The following is a 19,518-nucleotide window of genomic DNA, read 5'->3' as shown; positions in this document are numbered from 1 at the left end:
GCTTTCCTTTTTCTCTGGTCTGTGTCATTAATGGCCCGCCTTAAGACTGGATCCAGAGAAAGAACTAGCAGAGAGCTTGAGTTGCTTACAGCTCATATTTCAACAATCTAATTTCTTTGTTGAAACACTGGACACACCAACACTTTGTGATGATGTGGTTACTGTCAAGTGTATTGTAAATGCCCCTTCTCCAACTATTGACATTTTCCTTTCTTCCATTATGGTATTAAAACGTTTCACATTGTTGCGGGTGAATCTTAATGCAGGCTCATCCATTGGGAGAAAATACAGTACATCCCCAGTATTCACCACTCGGCTCCAGGCAACTTTGACCGCCTAATCCTGAATAGTTCATATCTCCCTCCCTGGGCTACTCTTCTCTCAGCACTAGAACTAACAGTGGATCTCCCAGGGTGCTTTGCAGTGTGGCCCTATCATCGTCACGGTAGCAGGACTAACAGTCCCTGCACACCATAACTGACCCAGACACCCGCATCACACACACACACACACACACACACAGACAGACAGTTTGCTACCACTAGGGAGACCGAGCAGCCTGTCCAAGCGCCTCGAGGCACAGCTGGCCCGGCAACCAGTGAAACGGAAGAAATGACCTACATTACAGACTACACACGCACACCCTCACACACCATGTCCACGGACACACACACACACACACACAACCCCCCATAGCCCCCCCCACACACACACAGACAGAAACACACACACACACACGTTTGTTCTGAAGGTCATGAAGGTGTGAAAGACCTCCTGGTATTGCACGCAGTGTTCAGTGGAAAGATCTCAGCAGTTTCTCGTCAGTGCTGAAGGTTCTCACCAGGTTATAGTATGTCTTGCTGACAGGGGGGGTTTCGAAGCCTTTCAGGGGGGTTGCGGGTGTCCCGGACTTAGGAGACACTGGTTTGTCTGTGTAATACAGTGTGGGGGGAAGAGAAGAGACGGAGAGAGAGAGATGAGACGAGGTATGAGAAGATGAAATGTACAAGAACAAAGTAAAGAGTATAAGTAGACCAGACAAGCCCTGAAACTCATGAACTCATTAGTCTTCTAATAGAATATGATGCCTTGTTTATCCTGCAGGGCCTTGTCCAGGGTAAGATGCTGGCTTCATTAAGCTAACGACCACGACCAGAGGCTAGCAATGCACTAACCAGAAATGGGGACATGCTGCTGTGTTTTAGTGATGTCCCCTTAGGCAGAGGTAATATTGGAATTCAGAGAGCAACATGCCACACCACAAAAAGCCAGGCTGCAGCCCCCTCTGTCTCTAGGACATCCGTCTCCCTGTGTCTCCATCACCCTGTGTCCCTCGGTCTCCCTGTGTCCCACAGTCTCCGTCTCCCTGTGTCTCCGTCTCCCTGTGTCTCTGTCTCCCTGTGTCTCTGTCTCCCTGTGTCTCTGTCTCCCTGTGTCTCCCTGTGTCTCTGCCTCCCTGTATCCTTGTCTCCGTGTGAGACAGAGAACATATGGTGTGGTGTAACTGACTGTCTACAGAAGGAGGTGACATTATGTTAGATTGGTCCATAGTTAGATAGCAGGGCTACAGTAGGCTATGGTTGGTGTTTGGTGAGGGGAAGTCCCATCCACACTCTATGGCACGTCCGGTCTTTGTTGCCCCATGGAGTTTCCTTCCTCTCAGGCCTAGATGTGAACACTGCATTTATAGTGAACAATGGCTACATTAACAGCTGCACACATATTGTCCATATGCTCTGATTGAATCAATGAGAAGTGAAAAACATTAAGTGTTGCAAATAAAAAACTACTACAAAGACGTTATAAAGACCCCGATCTGTATTATACATACATGCATCAAGTGTCCATTCTATTTGGTTTGCCTACAGCAGCCCTCTGACTACATAGCTGGCACTGGGCCAGGGCTGAGTGTGTTCACTATTGGTAACACGTACCTTTTCTCTGTAATTCCTCTCGTTATTCATTCCCTTCACATCACACTTCTAGCTGTTGAGAAATGCTGACTGTGCAAAAGAGGTTTGTGACTAAAAGCCTATGAATACCTCTTGGAGAACCACAGAAAAGGTATAAACTGCAACAGCTATCAGCAAATAGACACCTTCAGAACATCCCATTGTGGTCTTCAACAGTGAAGAATTGTGCCAGTGTTATGGATCCATTATATAGTTGTTATAGGCATACAGAAACCCTGTACAAAAACCCCTATACACACACTGTACAAAACCCATTTATCCTCCCAACGCAAACTAAGGTAAGTACTTAACATTCGAAAACAAAGCCGCGCAATTACTGACCCCCGCCGCTGCCTTTGACCTCCTTGACATAGTTGCTAGGGAACCAGCCCGTCTTGCCATTGAGCGATCCCTCCCACCAGCCACCATTTTCCTGTCGTGACACGCTGATGATGTCCCCCTTGTTGAAGGACAGCTCGTCCTCGTTGGTCTGCTGGAAGGCGAACTTGGCCTTCACCAACACCGACGGACCAACGCTCTCTGACATGTCCTGAGGAGGAGAGACACGTAGGGACAGAAGACGGAGAGGAACCAGGAGAAAGGAGAAATTGGGAGAAAAAATAAATAAATAAGAAATGGGAAAAGTTTTGTTCTGGATTTGTTGGGTGCCGCAGGGTTCTGTTGGGCGCCATGAGATTCTATCGGATTTACTGGGTTGTTATGAGGCCCTGTTAGGTCCAGCGTGGTTCTGTTAGGTTTCACAGGGGTGTGTTGACTGACCAGGCTGCGGTACTGGTTGTGGAGGACTTTGGAAGAGCGTCCGTGGGGATGCTGGGCGTTCAGAGAGTCGAATGACTTGATCCGCAACGAGGACGAATGACGCGCGCACACAGAGTCACCGCCCACTCCAATGTCTGTGGATGAAAGACAGTGGCACATTCAAAGACACGTGCACATCAGGAACAGAGATAGGAACTCAAATTCACATGCTGCTAGCAGCCATCTTTCTACACAGGAAACACAATCACTAATACTCACCAGAAACAGATGCTAATCATATCTAGGCTCGATATCCTTAATGGAATGGATTTGAATAGGAAACAGCACACGTTCCGTGAATCGTCACAGGCAGACACACTTCTCTGTTCGTCAACTTACCTTCCGTGGCTTTGGCAAGTGCCACCAGAGAGTTGAGAACCTTGGTGAAGTTCAGTCCCTGGAGCAGGTCATTGACCTCAAATGGCTGGAAAAAGAAAGGAGAGATGAAATCAAACCAAACACTGCAATGGTGAACGTTCTTTCAAGTAACCTACTGCGATCAATTCTTCTTTTCCTATTATTGGCAGACATAGCTTAGTGCTTGTACTTTGGTAATCTGGGTAATGTCCATAAACACACTTCTCACTGTGAGGAGGCCTTAGCCTGACACCTTGAGAATATCACTGAGTTAAAACAACTGCTGATGGGGCAAGCGGGAGACATCAGCCATAATCTCCCGAGACAGGCCTGAGACGTTAAACAGACGCCGAGATTTCGACAGTGCAGAGTTACTACAACCATGGGAAGGCCTACAGAGACATCCTGCTCTATCCTTTGTTCTCAGTCCAGACAGGTCAGGAATGTGACTGGCATGACGAGCTGCAACCTCTGTCTAACTGGAGACAAACCACATACTCCATAACACTCTCAAAATGGATTATTCTCCACAGAGTTACAGGGTGTAAAGGTAGCCATTTATTATCTGAACTTCGGACATTTAGTACGGGAGTGCAAAGCCTGACGGCAAAAACCAGAACCTATTAATTGTATTTCTTCTAAATGTCTGACTTAGGAGTTCATTTAATGCCAACATTAAACCAGAGTGTGTCCTAACTGGATGGGGTGTGTCTGTTAATTACCTACATGTGGAGTACAAACACAGGTTTCAGCAGGCTTCCTAAGGTGATTAACTGTACCAGCGAACTAGATCACGGTTTGAGATACTGACTGTGTTGCACAACCAGGACAACACCTTGCTTTGTTCACCGCCACATTACTTAATGTTACTCTACAGCGAGGGAGCTGTTTGTCGTGGCAGTAACACTAGACAATCTAGGAGGTCTACTTCCCAGTCAGCTCATTTTCATGGCTGAGGGCAGTACAGTTCTCTCATTGGTTTATTCAGCTCCTGCTGTCGGTAAAGGCTTTGCATTTTTCACTGAGTCTGTCCCAGTCCCTGTGGCAACACATACAGCGGAGATGTAATCGCCACGCACTCTGTGCAGTGCTCTACAAACCCCTACCCTGACCAGAGGCCATTCTGGACACAGTACAACCACCACCCTGACCAGAGGCCCGGCCCGACACACTAAAAACCCTCTATCTAACGAGAGGCCCATCTGGACACATTACAAACCTCTACCCTGGTCCAGAGGCCCGCCCTGACACATTACAAATCCTTTACCTGACAAGAGGCCCGTCTGAAAAAACACTAACAATGTTTAACCCGACCAGATGCCAATCGGGGGTGGGGGGGGATTACTACCAGTCTGAGCTGTCTCTGTAATCCATGCCACATCATGTTCTCTTAACTAACACACACACAACCACCTAACCCTCTTTAACCCCCTAATCCTATACACACACTTCTACATGACCTCTTCTTGGTCTGGCTGAGAGGACTAGGTAGATGTATTAAGCAGTATGGCGGGGCAGATCGATGCAGCCTCTAGATTGGAGTGACCTATTACAATCACCAAAGGGTCACGAAGAAAAGTTTACATGCTTGACAACGTTTCGGAACAATAAGCTTCCGTAGCCATGACTCAAGAAGCTTACTGCCTTCTTCAGACCACGGTGTATGCCGACGTCTGGTACCTCAGAAATGTAACCGTACGATCACATAGAAAAAAAGATTTGGTCGATAGACTTTATTGATTCATCTATTCGGTTCATCACCTGTTGTAAGGAGCGGATTGTTTGATTCAGTTAGACGTGAATCAGACAGACAGATGGTCAATGTCCGGAGAGCTGAGTTAGGTGTTTGAGGACAGTGCTACCCTTTTACAGCCCAGCTTCCAATCCTTCCGCAAGCCGCTACCGCATATATGGTCACGTCTTATTCCTGCTAGAGGTGAGGTACCATATTCCCGGTCCAGTATCCACACTAACATGGGGAAGGCATGCCACTTTATCATCATTGGTATGTTGTGTAAAAACAAAACCAAAAAAAGCTGTGTTTCTGTGAAGCTTGGTCTTGAAACAGTCAGTGGTGGTGGGACAAGACATTTCAAAGAACTAGGACCTGATAAAGTCTGCAACAAGGTGTACAGGTGGAGTAGTCTAAATCTGGAGTAGTGACTGACAAAGATACTCCACATCGGATCACATGTCCACAAAGCTGCCATATCTCCGCATTAGCAGACGTTTTAGGCTAATTCTGTTTCGGTGGCAAACCAAACACTGTTAAAGATGTACCGTATTCCCAGAGACAATGTGCTTTAAATCAAATTCCAAACACTCATGTTTCACAGAGCAGAATCACAGCTGATTATTATTGATTTGAAAGATTTCTGTCATTTTTGGCGTTCACGGTTTTGACTGAACTGAGTTAATGTTGGAAGTATGGCATAGAGGGGGCATTGTGTACACAATCACATTTCCTAGTTCTGCATATTGACCTCAGCTGAGTATGCGATTTAATAATACCCTTTTGAATTAAACCGCCAAATCAAGTCATTCTATCCCACATGGGTATATTCTTCTACAATACAAATGTGAAACTACTATGTTGTACATGTGTCACAGAATGTGGGTATTGTTTATTGAGAACAAAGTCATTATAAATGATAGCCATAAATAGTATCCTATTACAGAATCAAAATGACTATTGCGATTCTTGAAATGAGCTCGATCTACTACGCTGTGATACCGCATGGGACAGGCTTCCCGTGAGCTGGCACACTGTTGATACACTGAAATGTTGATAAATGTGTCCAGGCATTTATAGAATGGCGTAATGTACTTTCGATGTTTGCAACGTTGTATAGAGAACAGCAGTCAGATAACACAACTCACCTCCACGCGAAAAGAACCGCAACCTTTCAGGAACTCTTTGATATTGCTCTGGCTCTCGCTATCATTCCTTGGTTCTTGGAAGATCTGTGGGAGGCGGGGGGGGGGGGGTTAGACGGAAATTCCGACAAGTGCATGTACACACACGAACGCCCGTAGTTTTGATCGGCAAAAAATGTTAGGCCGAAATGTCAACATTTCAGTGTGAAAAGTAATCTATTGGCGTCCCTAAAATACCTCTCAACCTCCGATCGGGAAGTTAGATTATTGGAGAGGAAATGACGTTTTGTATATATTCCACCACCAGCTCCAACGTGCTATACTGAAAATCTAAGCCCTCTGGCTACACCTTGTTGCCTACCTGTGCAAATACATTAGAACCTCTGTGACTAAAGCCTGTTATCTGAAGGAGAAATCACATGCTTCGTAACCTCAATACCGTTACTATCAACTGCTTTAACCTTATAACAACCTAACAATGTGTCTATTATAGAAATGTTTCCATGTATACAATTTCCAATTGTAAATAACCTAATTTAAAATCTGGATAAATGGCAAACTTGCACTAAAAGTAATATGACCATTAATCAGATTTCACCCACCTCTTTTTTACACCACTATCTGTGCGTAACAGTGACATAAATCAATGTTTGTTTTTTTATGTCAAGAGAGGTCCACTATGTCCATATGCTGCCTTACTGTTTCCCTGTATTTCAATTAATAAATGTGAAACTCCCATAGTTACATTTCATCCCAGGCAAATGAAAGGGTAAATGGTGGTACAAAAAAAACACTGTTCCTTTAAAAGAGGGGGAAATTGCAGTCAATGGCGGCCCACTCATGCGAATCTATATCTGTAGACTACCCTTTGATAATCAATAGCAGTTTGATAAAAAAACTGTTTATTGAAGCAACATCATTTAGTAGAATATATTCAAACGCAGTGGACAAATGTGCACATACCAATTGAGACGTTTTGTATAAAATAAACAGGGAAATGTCCCTGTTATTAACAAGGAAATTAAGATTTTAACGCGATGTGAAGGCAATAGTACAGTTATTAATACAAAAACGAATGGAGTTATGGGGTATCTTGTAATAACTTGTAAACCAATGCTGAAGTAACATCTATACGGAAATGTCATTCCATTCAAGACAATAAATCTCTGTTTATAACCCAAATTGAGGTTTCAGAACATTCCAACCAGATAAATACATTACATTTGGATAAAGTAGCATTAATAGAGATCCAAGTAATAAGATATGACCTTACTTTCTCAACCGTCCCAGGGCGCAAACGCTCCACCAGTTTGCACAGGACAACTCCATCTTTGAGGGAAGACTGCAGGAATCCTTCAGGATCTGAAATTGTCTTTTTCGGTGACTCCAAGACCCCCAACGTTATCAGCCACGTTACTGTCTGTTCCGCCGAATTCATTTCTATTATTACAAAATCATCCAATTAATCTAACCGTATAATGTTTTTTGAGAAGAGAGATGTGACGAGAAAAGATTTTAACAGCCTATTCAGAATGAAAACCTATTCTTGCGGATGAGGAAAACATGAGTGCGTTTTGGAGAGATATACGCACAGCTGCTTTCTATCCACAACTTAGGCTTTTGGTTTCGTATCTTTGACTCCTGGTTAACTGTCAAATGACCACCGAGACTATGTTTTATCATCCACTCAATGTGTCGCCACGAAATGTTCCAACAGAAAATGACATCACATAGCCTACATGTAAAATTATGGCTGCTTTCGACTGTCCCCCTGTTGGCGGATTCATATCTTACCCAAATTATTTGCATGACTTTGCATGAGGTAGCTGGCCAGTCCTACGTGAACTGTTATGTAGCTAATTTTCCAATTAATCATATTAGATTTCAGATTACTGTATTTCACAGCTCATGCTAATACTTATTGTATTTACGTATTCCATAGGTAGCAAACTTCGTGTTAAATAACAAGCCTTGCATACAATACACTCCATTGTGGCTCCAAAATGTCATTCCCAACATAATCCTAAAATGTAAATATATACATATACAGATGTATATACATGAGCTGTAGCGCCCCCTAACTGTTAAAATATATACAATCTACACGAAAGGGAGCTGAATACATTGGAACATATGCAATGTAACATTTACCTAGATAAATGTAGATTTGAATATATCCATGCTGATGGAATAATGTGGAAAAAATATATACGGAAATATACATGGAAATATATAACAACCCATTGTAAAACCATATTTATAATAAATGAATTGCTCTATTCAACAGCAGATACAAAATAGCTTGTTCATACACTCAAATAGCAGAAATTGCAACTGGAGAAACCCTGAGACGGGAACTGAACACCAATAAGAGCAAAGGAAACCAGGCCAAGTAGCACTTAAGCTTTATTTTTCATAGAATTCAATTCAGTTTCCATTCATACCATTATCCAAAATATACAACAAAGGCAGAGGGCAGGGGCGGAGACTTCTATAAATATGCCATTTCTTTATTGATGTTAATGTTTTATCTTTTACATTCCAAACTCAAGTAAAGAGGGTCTGAGTAGTTTTTAGTCAGTTCATTCATGGTAAAAACAAAACATCCTTAGGCACCAGCTGAACCACCCAGACGAGGGGGCTGGTGATGGGTGATTTCAGAGTGGGAAGGGGGGAGACTTTAAAAGGACCATATAATAACTGCATTCGAGAAAAGAGAAAACACGTGACAATATTATTCAGACGTCTAAAACTTCTGATAAGCATGTCCCCGCCCCCTCCCCCATATTTTAACCAGGCCTGGGGTTTGCAGCCCCCGCGGAGCCATGGCAGATCTCAGCGAACCCCCATGTCGACGCCGAACACATCATGACACTAAGACTCATCTGCGTTCTCAGTGGAACGTCGTTGTCCTCTTGGGACTTCACCTGGGGGAAACCTGACACGTCAGAACTGGCCTCCTAAATTCTGTCGCTCTGCGGCTCCGGTGACGCCAGACCCGGTCCACGACACGCCCACCACCGATGCCCTCTCCGGTCTCACCCAGCCTGAACAGAGTGAACAGACCGGGGGGAGCCCTCGGGCAGCAACCGGGTGTGGAGAGTGGCGAAAAAGAAAAATACAATTCAAGATGATTCTGAAGAACAGGCACGTTGGAATAGTGTCGACGCTGTCTGAACTGTCACTGTTAACGACAGCGGGAAGGTTTTGGTTTCTCACAGAAAAACACTGTCGTCCTTTAATCCGCTAACAACCCCCCCTCACCCCACCCACCCACCCACCCACCCACAGCCCACCACAGGGGATGAGCAGGGGGGGGAGAGAAGGGGGAATGGTGCAACACTGCACAACTCTCCCCATTTATGAATGTCTGTGTATATTTGATCAGGTGTCACATGATCAGCGGTGTGTGTGTGTGTGTGTGTGTGGATAAGTGGATCAGTGGCCGTCTGAAGAGATGGAGGTGTCCGTCTGTTCAGATGATCTCAAAAGTCTTCTTGAGCTCCATGATTAGTTGCCAGTCAGATTTGCCCATTTCATCTCTGAACCAGTTCTTTAGGGCATCGATGGACGCTCTTGTGATCTGTGTGGGGGAGAAACACATGACAACGATTATGAGTCCCAAGTTCCCTTTTCACTGTGTTTTTTACGGGCCTCGTACAGCCCCCTTTGAGCTTACATTTAAAAGCTACACGAATACCAGTCTGGTCAGGCTGTGATTCAAACAGTTTGGGCATGGGTCGTTTCCAATGGGCATTGAGAAAAGATCGGATCGACCTTAAACTAATCAAACCACTAACACACATGACTTAGCACCAAAGCACCATCATTTAGTAACTTGATGTTCCTTCAATGAAGCGATCCCCTCCTGTTCAGATATAACTAATGCTGTAGCAGTGTTAAGGATGTAGCGATCCCCTCCTGTTCAGATATAACTAATGCTGTAGCAGTGTTAAGGACGTAGCGATCCCCTGCTGTTCAGATATAACTAATGCTGTAGCAGTGTTAAGGACGTAGCAATCCCCTCCTGTTCAGATATAACTAATGCTGTAGCAGTGTTAAGGACGTAGCGATCCCCTGCTGTTCAGATATAACTAATGCTGTAGCAGTGTTAAGGACGTAGCGATCCCCTGCTGTTCAGATATAACTAATGCTGTAGCAGTGTTAAGGACGTAGCAATCCCCTTCTGTTCAGATATAACTAATGCTGTAGCAGTGTTAAGGACGTAGCAATCCCCTCCTGTTCAGATATAACTAATGCTGTAGCAGTGTTAAGGACGTAGCGATCCCCTCCTGTTCAGATATAACTAATGCTGTAGCAGTGTTAATGACGTAGCTATCCCCTCCTGTTCAGATATAACTAATGCTGTAGCAGTGTTAAGGACGTAGCGATCCCCTCCTGTTCAGATATAACTAATGCTGTAGCAGTGTTAAGGACGTAGCGATCCCCTCCTGTTCAGATATAACTAATGCTGTAGCAGTGTTAAGGACGTAGCGATCCCCTGCTGTTCAGATATAACTAATGCTGTAGCAGTGTTAAGGACGTAGCAATCCCCTCCTGTTCAGATATAACTAATGCTGTAGCAGTGTTAAGGACGTAGCGATCCCCTGCTGTTCAGATATAACTAATGCTGTAGCAGTGTTAAGGACGTAGCGATCCCCTGCTGTTCAGATATAACTAATGCTGTAGCAGTGTTAAGGACGTAGCAATCCCCTTCTGTTCAGATATAACTAATGCTGTAGCAGTGTTAAGGACGTAGCAATCCCCTCCTGTTCAGATATAACTAATGCTGTAGCAGTGTTAAGGACGTAGCGATCCCCTCCTGTTCAGATATAACTAATGCTGTAGCAGTGTTAATGACGTAGCTATCCCCTCCTGTTCAGATATAACTAATGCTGTAGCAGTGTTAAGGACGTAGCGATCCCCTCCTGTTCAGATATAACTAATGCTGTAGCAGTGTTAAGGACGTAGCGATCCCCTCCTGTTCAGATATAACTAATGCTGTAGCAGTGTTAAGGACGTAGCGATCCCCTCCTGTTCAGATATAACTAATGCTGTAGCAGTGTTAAGGACGTAGCGATCCCCTCCTGTTCAGATATAACTAATGCTGTAGCAGTGTTAAGGACGTAGCGATCCCCTCCTGTTCAGATATAACTAATGCTGTAGCAGTGTTAAGGACGTAGCGATCCCCTCCTGTTCAGATATAACTAATGCTGTAGCAGTGTTAAGGACGTAGCGATCCCCTCCTGTTCAGATATAACTAATGCTGTAGCAGTGTTAATGACGGCTCCTCAGAGGAATCCAGTCATTTCTGCACACTGGGAGCACTGAGCAGGCGCAAATGAATCAGACATCTATGCAAGGCTTGTGAGGTTTACTACTTTTTGTCCAGAACCCAAATGCTGTTAGGGTTTAGGCCTCCTGCTGAACACAGAACTGATAAAGCGTTGACCTAACACATCGCGTCCACCACTCCGGGAACGTACCTTGCTAACGAGGATGTCAGTGGCCTCGAAGTGTCGTCCGAACATTTTGGGCGACTCCCCGGGGATGGGCTCGATCTTTACACATATCTCCTGGCCCTTCTTGGCACTGTCCACCATCTTGTGGTTGATTTCAATGCTGGTCACAATGCCGATGTCCACAAACTGACCAGGAGTAAGCAGAGAGGGAAGGTCATCATGCCGGTTTCTACTTGCATAAAATCCCGGCCTGGGACGGAACAGGCCCCATCAGGCTATGCATAGCACAAAACGTGGTACGCGCAGACCAGCAAACACACACACACACACACACACACACACACACACACTCACTCACTCACTCACTCACTCACCCCCTTGGTTGGCACACAGAGTGGGGTTCCCTGTCTGAGAACACCGGCCTCCACACTGACTCCCATGACGATCGGGTCTCTGGAGTTGAAGATGAACTGGGGCAGGATTTTCAACTTGGCAGGGAACACAGCAACGTGTCTGAGGAGAGACAGAGGAAAAGCACCCTGTTACTCTCACCCGGCGGCCCCGGGACCGTCTCAAGACAAAGTCCAGCGGACGAACGTCCCAGAAGGCAGGACGAGTGGAGAGTGTGGATCACTCGGGCCATGCCTTCAACACCAGAACCCAGTCACAGAGGGTATCGTGTAAGTGGTTCACATACTTGAACTCCTCCTGCTTGGCTTTCTTGTAGTCTTCTCTGTATTTGGTGAAGGCGTCAAACAGGTGGTAGATGATCTCGGCGCTGAACACCCTGACGCCAAGGCTGTCAGCCATCTCCTGCGAGTCCCTCTCCACCTTCACGTCGAACGCCAGGATCGTTGCATACCTAACGTGGAACAGAATCGATTTGTATGGTCCAGAAAGGGTTAATCACACTGAAACAGGAAGTCGGTGGGGAAACAGGAAGTAAAAACGTGGTCTCACTGTGGGTCATGCTCCAGCATCGTGGAAGCTTTCATAACGTCTTTCTTGTGGACCGGGCCAATGTTGATGCCAGCATACTATTAAAAGAGGAAACACATGAACATTGCAGCCCACAGCATCTCAACATCTCAGACTACCCTGTAGTTGATTACAATGTGTGTGTCTGGGACTCACAGGCACTTTGGACACTCGAAGGAACTCGAGCAGGGCTTCCAGGGATCCCAGGGTGGAGGCCTGGACATACACACCCTTCTCTTCCAGCTTGATACTGTTCAGCGTCTGTTTCAACTCCCGTATCAATTCATCCTGCAGGGATGCCACAATACAGAGGATCTCAGTACTGTGGATGTAAGAGTGTGTGTTGGTGTGTGTATTGGTGTGTGTATTGGTGCGAGTGTTACAAGCTCTAACCCGGCAATGGAAAAAGCAAGGAGAGGAAATCATTAATTATTTCTGGCATGAGGTGGCGGAGGGTTCCAGGCTAACACTGACCTGTCATCACATGCAGTACAAAAGGAGGGTTCCAGGCTAACCTGTCATCACATGCAGTACATGTCCTAGTCTTACCCTGAGCACAGGCACCTCGTCCTCCTTGTGGGCCACCAGCAGGGGGAGCCCAGCCAGGGTCTTCTCCAGGTCCTTCCCCAAGATCTTCACCCCCTGCGCCGTGGTCACCTCCTTATGCTTCTCATATGGATTCTAAAAGGGCAGGAGGTCACTTCAGACTACCAATCACCAAAGTCAAAAACACCAACTGTTCTCCGCTCAAACCAGGGCTCTTCAATAAAGAAACGTGTTCAATACCTTGACCCGGAGCTCCTTCATGGGTGGGGGCAGCAGCAGCCCCCTGATTTGGGTGACGATGGGCCCCTCCACCCCTGGGACGATGATGGTCATCCCCTCCCGGAGAACCCCGTTGATCAGGATCACGTCTATGGTGGTACCCATCCCAGGCAGGGCCTTCACCTGAGGACAGACGAGGACTTCAGTACCGAACCACACAGCACCAGGCCAGCGTTAACTGGAAACGACAGCTCAGGGCTCAGCACCAGGCCCCTTCCTCATCTCTAGAAGTGACAGCGGAGCGGTCCGTCTCACCTCCATGACCTGAGCCCTGAGCTCGTCGCAGTGGGCCAGGCGACGCGCCAGCATGGTCTGGGTGAGCTCCACCAGCAGGGCAATCAGGTTGCCCATGCCGTCCCCGGAGTGGGCTGATGTGGGCACCAGAGACACGAACGTCCTGGGATCCTTGTTCTCGTGGAAGAGGGCTGCGTTCAGGCCCTGTACCAACACAAAGACACATCAACAGACGCGTCTCACACGTCAAAAGGGTCAACTCCCAGACTGTTTTCCCAGCTCCCAACCTGCTGGGCGAACTCCACGATGACTGCTTTGGCCCGCTCGTCAAACTCGTCCTTGGTGTTCTTCTTCTGCTTCTTTAGGGTGGCCACCACGTCCGTGTCCGGACTCTTCTTCCAGTCGTACAGACGGTCGATCTGAGGAAGAAGGGGTAGGGAGAACCATGACCAGTGACTTACGCCTACCGGTTCCAGGTGGATCCAAGGGCACTGAAGACTGTAAGACAATGCTGCCCCTTTGACCCCGGTGAAAACTGACCTTGTTAAGGGCTACGATGAAGGGGCACTTCTTCTCTTTGAGCAGGTTGATGGACTCCAGGGTCTGAGGCTCCAGGCCGTGCATGATGTCTACCACTAGGATGGCGATGTCACACAGGGAGCTGCCTCGGTTCCTCAGGTTACTGGACACAGACACACAGATGTGGTCTCTCTCTCATCACACAGAGACACTGATGTGGTCTCTCTCGATCACCACACAGTGACACAGGTGTGGTCTCTCTCGATCACCACACAGAGACCACATCTCTGTCTCTCTGTGGTGAGGGAGACCACACAGAGACAGGCAAACACACAGTCACTTCTGAAAGGGTTTACCTGAAAGACTCGTGGCCCGGGGTGTCGATGATGAGCATCCCAGGGATTTTAATCGACTCGCTGTTGAACTGAAGAGGACACAAATGAAGAAAGCCCCATTAACCACCAGCCGTCTCCTAAGATCCATCATGCTTGGTGTATCAGTGTCGGAGGAGGAGAGACAGGTCCGGTACTCACGTTCTTCACCATTTTGGTCTGCTCTATGATGGCCTCCAGAGGTACGTTGGTGGCTCCTATCTGCTGGGTGATGCCACCAGCCTCTCCGTCCTGGACGTGTGTGTGTCTCAGCTTGTCCAGGATCTTGGTCTTGCCCGTGTCGACGTGGCCCAGTACACAGACCACCGGGGAGCGGAGCTGCTCCAGGTTGATGTTCTTCATGTTCTCCGCTCGCCGTTTCTACACGGGGGACCAGCATCCTGTTACAACACTTCACGGTGTGTGTGTGTGTGTGTGTCAGCATATATATTCATAAATAATATTTGTGTGTGTGTGTGTCTACCTCAATGCGTCTTTTGGCCTTATCGTAGATGCGCTCTTCTTTGGTGCGATCGTCGTCTGAGTCACTGTCACTGCTGGACTCGGAGCTGTCCTTCCCACCCCTCCTCTTACTGGCCTGCTGCGTGTGGGCCTGACTCTCGTCCTTCTCCTCCTCTTCCTCACTCTCCTCGTTCACCCCCTCCTCCTCGTCCTCCTCGTCCTCCTCATCCTCGTCGTCCTCCTCGTCGTCCTCCTCCGGTTGTGATGGAGGTTTCTGCTGGGGCTGTTTTGGGGTCTCTGGCTTCACCTCGATGTGGACCTTCTTCAGCTCTGTGGAGGGGGGGGGGGCAGGTCTCAGCAGGGGGGAACACGCCACCGGCCCACACTGATAAAACCTTCAAAGGGATCTCCCTACCTTTCTCCTGGTCGATGGTCTCAGCAATGGCTTCCCAGTCATCCACTGCAGCTTCTGTTTTTCGTTCCACCTCTGGAGGGTGGGGGGGGGCACGAGACAGGATGAGATTTAGGCAAAACAAAAAATTAGTCAGATTCATCCGTCTGCAAGACCTGGTCCGCTTTACCTTCGACTTTTGGAGCTTCCACCTCCATCGGCGAGAGGAGGGGCTCGGCCGTCTCCGACGTGGGCGACATCACCTCGGAGGTCTCTGACAGGGGGAGAGGGCAATGAACAAACGGCCGGCAGATTGAGAAGGGATGTGAAGTGGTTGGTGGAGGTGGTTACCTTCAGGGGTCTGTGCATGTTGGGGCTTCTTTTTCCGCTTGTCTCCGTACACCGGCTTCCTCTTTGGCATTGACTCGTCTTTGGATGGCACTTCGATACCCTGGGCCTTCAGCAGCTCCAGGGTAGCCTCTGCCCGGGCCCGGGCCTCTTTCTGGGACTTGGTCAGCAGCTTGCCCTCCTTTTTCAGCCTCTCCTTCCTCTCTTTCTCCTTCTGTTTCTTCTTTTCTTTGCGCTCCTGTTCGAGGCGCTCCTGTATGGGTTTCATGTAAGAAGACAGAGGTTAGAGGTCAAGGCGGGTACAGTGTGCGTGCGTGTGTGTGTGTGTGCGTGAGACTAACTTGTTCCAGTCTCTGAGCCTCCAGCTCTTCCATGCGACGTAGGTTCTCCTCTTCCTCCTTCTTCGCACGCTCCTCTTCCTCCTTCATGCGAGCCAGCGCTTCCTGCATGGCCTTCACCGTAGCTTTGCTGGGTCCCTTCTTTTTCTCCTCCTTCTCTTTCTCCTTCTCTCCCTTCTTCTTTTTCTTGTCTTTCTTGCCCTTCTTGTCTCCCCCTTCCTCTTCTGGAGGAACACAAAAACCCAGGAGAGATCCGTCAGACAGAACCACAATGTGCCCCTTAGTTAGGTACGACCTATATAATCACTGTGAGCCAACAGCCAAGTGCAACAGCAAAGCATGTATGAGGAAGTGGAATGGACACAGACAGTAGGTCCATTCCGAAAATCTCACCTTCTCCTTGTGGATCCGCCGCGTCCTGATCTCCCATCTCGGCAGCAGCCTTTGCTTCTGGGGCTGCAGGCTCACTCTTCTTCACCACCGCCTTCTCCTTCTTAGGGGCCGCCACCTCCGTAACACCCTCCTTCTCCTCCTCCTTCTCCTTCAGCTTTTTCAGCTTAGCCCTCTCCTCCTCCTTCTTCTTACGCTCCCTCTCCTTCTTCTCTGCTTTCTTCTGAGCGGCAGTCTTCATCTTGAAGGCTCCCTCCTCCTCTTCCTCATCCTCACTGTCGGCCTTGGCTTTCCCCTTCTTCTTCTTGCCTTTTTTCCCCGCCTGCGACGCGTCGACTGAGCCGTCTGAATCATCCTCCGCTCCTCCTCCTCCGCCGCCCCCACCTTCTCCCGCTTTCCTCGCGCCACCATCTTCATCCACCACGTCCTCATCCGATGCCGCCCTGTCTTTCCTCCCTGCCTTGGGTCTCCGGCGGTTCTGCGAGCCCTCGTCCTCAGAGTCTGAGCCAGCAGGAGCAGCAGCGGGGGCAGCAGCGCTCTTCTTCTCCTTTTCCCCTCCGCCGTTTTCCACGTCACCCGTACCCAAAACCTCTTTGTCGTCCCCCTCGTCATCCTCCAGGCTGGCCCGCTTGCCTTTCCGTGTCTTCTTCTTCTCTGCCTTGGTGGGCAGGGCTGCCTCAGGGGCACTCTCAGGCTCGTCTGCTTTCTGTGGAAGTGGAAAAGTGATGAGTAGAATCCAGGACAACGGGCCTGCTAGCCTTGTATGGTGTCATTACGTATGTGGGTAAGCATTGGGCTATAAGGTACCTTGAAGCCTTTAGCCCCTGTGGTTTCTAGAGATAGTTCCTCCAGCTCTTTTAGGATGTCATCTTCACTGTAAAAGACCAAACCACCACCATTTTTAGAGTAGACTGCAAAAGGCTAGAGGAAGAATAGAAATAGGAAAAGAAATGTAGCAGCATCAATTACTGTTGGAGAGAGAGAGGAATAAAGACTTACTCAAAATCCTCCTTTTTTTCTTTCTTCTTTTTGGCCTTTCCTTTGCCTTGTTCCTTGGAGGCTCCTGCACCTTCGATTTCTGCTGCTAGCTTGTCGATGTCGATGCCATCATCTTTGGCACTAAAACGAGGCAAAGCAAATGAGGAACTTCACACATGGCAAAACAGTCGATCACAAAACACCTACTACCAACCACCTGCTTCTAAGCCCAGATTTCTGAATATTACATAGCCTAATAAACCCGAAAACTGAAAAGAATGTGTGAGGTTAAATATTTGCAGCTGTGATCGTATTAACACATTCTACACAGATGTGCCTTTCACAGCTGGACAGAAAACGTGGCTACAGTCACAAACAGAAAAACGACGACGGCTTCGAAGACTTCACCCAGACTCTTAGAACAAGTCCACAGAAACAACAACTCAGCCCTGACTATGGGACGTGTGCCAGTGACAACCACACAACACCTTGGATCAAGCTTTATTCTGAAAATGTCAATTCAAATCTTCAAGATGAAAACGAAAGATAACCATCAACTATCGACGTCCCATCCTCAATCAAACCACAACTAAAAGTCTCTTACCAGCAGCACATGGATGTAGAGGCTAAGAACACACAATCTAATCTGTCTTAGCCCTTAATACAAACTGTGAGGCTAGTGTCCTTGCATGTCTGTTGCATCAGCAGTGGAAAGCACCTCTCTGTTTGAACGGACAAAGCCCCTGGCATAACCCGGAAGAAGCGTCCACACTCAATCACAGGGAGGTGAAACCAGGAAAAAGCAGAAAACTATACAGGAGAGGTATGAATTGTATTCCTTTCACTTACTTGTAATACTAGCAATAATGGTTTAAACAAACCAGTGCCTGTAAAGTCCGGGGCTGTCTCTCTAGACCAGACCCTTTGCCAGCCCTGTCACAGACTGTCACAGCAGGTCAGACAGTATTTAACTCTACCAGCTACCTAGCCGACACCAAGCCAGCACAGGACGTAGCCTTACGGTGTCAATGTCTCTTATCTGTCAAAGCTCATTCCCACAGCCAGCAGGTTGTGCAATTTGCAGACGCAAGCATACTTTGTAGACCTCCATGAGACTTGTGTCAGAATCCATGGATCATCCCTCTATGAACAACCACGTTGGATACGTTTTTTTAGCAGAGTGTAAACTAATACACTGCAACTGCTAATGTTAGTTAGGAATAAGAGTTCATTGTGAGCATACTGTTTATTCTGAGGACCCAGAGAACAAGCAGTTCAACTAAGACTTCAAACCTATCTAGAAAGAACCGGAGGTGATTTTTGCTATGACCAATTGCATGATGTGACCTCGGTGATTCACGTGGAGACAAAGCCATTGGATGGACACTCAAGCGTGAGGGGACAGTGTGGGGACAATGAATGAGGGCCCTTTTTGACAGTACAATGAAAAGGGATGATGTTGCAGGCCAGGCGTACAGCCAGGCTGGAGGTCCCCACTGGTGTTGTCACTGACTAAAAGATACAGCAATACCTTGATGGCAATGTCGTCCTAGACCTCATCATATATTCGAGTTAACATGGCCGGTTATGTATACTTTCCCCATAAACAGGCCACTTCTCTTAGTGTGCTAGCTGCATGGAAACTAGCTGGGTAGTTGGCTAACTTACGTTGCGTTAGCTAGCTAGGTAAAAATCACACAATGTTAGTTAGCTAACAAAAAGCCAACGTAGCAGAATAAGTCGTGCTAACTTCGTTCATAATAGCTAGATTATCACCGCGTGCTTATTTCGGAATGCATAAAAATATGTATGTAAGAGATATAGCTACATTGGTTCATTCATTCTCCATGAAGAATATAACTGCGTGGGTATAGCTTATCGAGACCGGAGGCCTATCCAAAGCAATCTGCCGCCACATGAAAACTCATGGCTATCAGTATCATGCTAATGCTATCGAGCTCAACGTATGACCATCTGTGGTATAGCTAGCTAGCTGCTTTCATAGATATCTGTCGCATACATCACTACTTTCTCAAATTGTATGACATGCCGGACACAACCATGTACCTGTCTTCCCCTGACTTTTTCTGTTTCTTCCCCATTCTGTTTTTGTTTTTTTTAATCCAAAATGCTCAGCCTCGTTCACCGATACAACACATATGGTTGTTCATACAAGACAATTGCGCAAGCGCTGTTGAATTTGTGTGTTCAAAAATA

The 19,518-nt window shown here is 47.3% G+C and overlaps 2 protein-coding genes across 6 annotated transcripts in view; both read right to left on the bottom strand.

Moving 5' to 3' along the window:
- Window positions 1-7,726, bottom strand: part of arhgef7b (Rho guanine nucleotide exchange factor (GEF) 7b) — a 16,884-nt gene extending 9,158 nt beyond the window's left edge. The window contains exons 1-6 of one of the 3 annotated variants that reach the window (XM_034289835.1): window positions 7,279-7,726; window positions 6,009-6,092; window positions 3,111-3,195; window positions 2,733-2,866; window positions 2,295-2,502; window positions 842-930 (exon numbers count right to left, since the gene is read on the bottom strand). In XM_034289835.1, the coding sequence (XP_034145726.1) occupies window positions 842-930; window positions 2,295-2,502; window positions 2,733-2,866; window positions 3,111-3,195; window positions 6,009-6,092; window positions 7,279-7,443 (765 nt within the window). In that variant the 5' untranslated portion in view covers window positions 7,444-7,726. The remainder of the gene's footprint in view (window positions 1-841; window positions 931-2,294; window positions 2,503-2,732; window positions 2,867-3,110; window positions 3,196-6,008; window positions 6,093-7,278) is intronic. The other 2 variants (XM_020042489.3, XM_013139918.4) reach the window with 2 other exon arrangements.
- eif5b (eukaryotic translation initiation factor 5B) overlaps window positions 1-19,518 on the bottom strand; it is a 22,085-nt gene extending 2,567 nt beyond the window's left edge. Inside the window, exons 1-22 of one of the 3 annotated variants that reach the window (XR_004575166.1) lie at window positions 19,369-19,518; window positions 17,323-17,442; window positions 17,131-17,197; window positions 16,327-17,029; window positions 15,937-16,157; window positions 15,599-15,848; window positions 15,438-15,521; window positions 15,272-15,343; window positions 14,879-15,186; window positions 14,557-14,775; window positions 14,380-14,447; window positions 14,045-14,186; window positions 13,792-13,923; window positions 13,526-13,708; window positions 13,232-13,393; window positions 12,995-13,126; window positions 12,602-12,733; window positions 12,428-12,504; window positions 12,165-12,329; window positions 11,842-11,980; window positions 11,492-11,653; window positions 9,419-9,588 (exon numbers count right to left, since the gene is read on the bottom strand). Coding sequence is in view for 2 of the 3 variants with exons in the window: in XM_013139907.4 (XP_012995361.3) it covers window positions 9,481-9,588; window positions 11,492-11,653; window positions 11,842-11,980; window positions 12,165-12,329; window positions 12,428-12,504; window positions 12,602-12,733; window positions 12,995-13,126; window positions 13,232-13,393; window positions 13,526-13,708; window positions 13,792-13,923; window positions 14,045-14,186; window positions 14,380-14,447; window positions 14,557-14,775; window positions 14,879-15,186; window positions 15,272-15,343; window positions 15,438-15,521; window positions 15,599-15,848; window positions 15,937-16,157; window positions 16,327-17,029; window positions 17,131-17,197; window positions 17,323-17,442; window positions 19,369-19,403 (3,681 nt within the window). In the remaining variant the exon portion in view is untranslated. Of the gene's footprint in view, window positions 1-9,290; window positions 9,589-11,491; window positions 11,654-11,841; window positions 11,981-12,164; window positions 12,330-12,427; window positions 12,505-12,601; window positions 12,734-12,994; window positions 13,127-13,231; window positions 13,394-13,525; window positions 13,709-13,791; window positions 13,924-14,044; window positions 14,187-14,379; window positions 14,448-14,556; window positions 14,776-14,878; window positions 15,187-15,271; window positions 15,344-15,437; window positions 15,522-15,598; window positions 15,849-15,936; window positions 16,158-16,326; window positions 17,030-17,130; window positions 17,198-17,322; window positions 17,443-17,905; window positions 17,944-19,368 lie in introns of those variants that run through there. The other 2 variants (XM_013139907.4, XM_034289834.1) reach the window with 2 other exon arrangements.

This window comes from Esox lucius, chromosome 22 (assembly GCF_011004845.1).
Source record: "Esox lucius isolate fEsoLuc1 chromosome 22, fEsoLuc1.pri, whole genome shotgun sequence".
NCBI classification, from domain to species: domain Eukaryota; kingdom Metazoa; phylum Chordata; class Actinopteri; order Esociformes; family Esocidae; genus Esox; species Esox lucius.
This window is presented reverse-complemented; position numbering and strand designations above follow the sequence as displayed.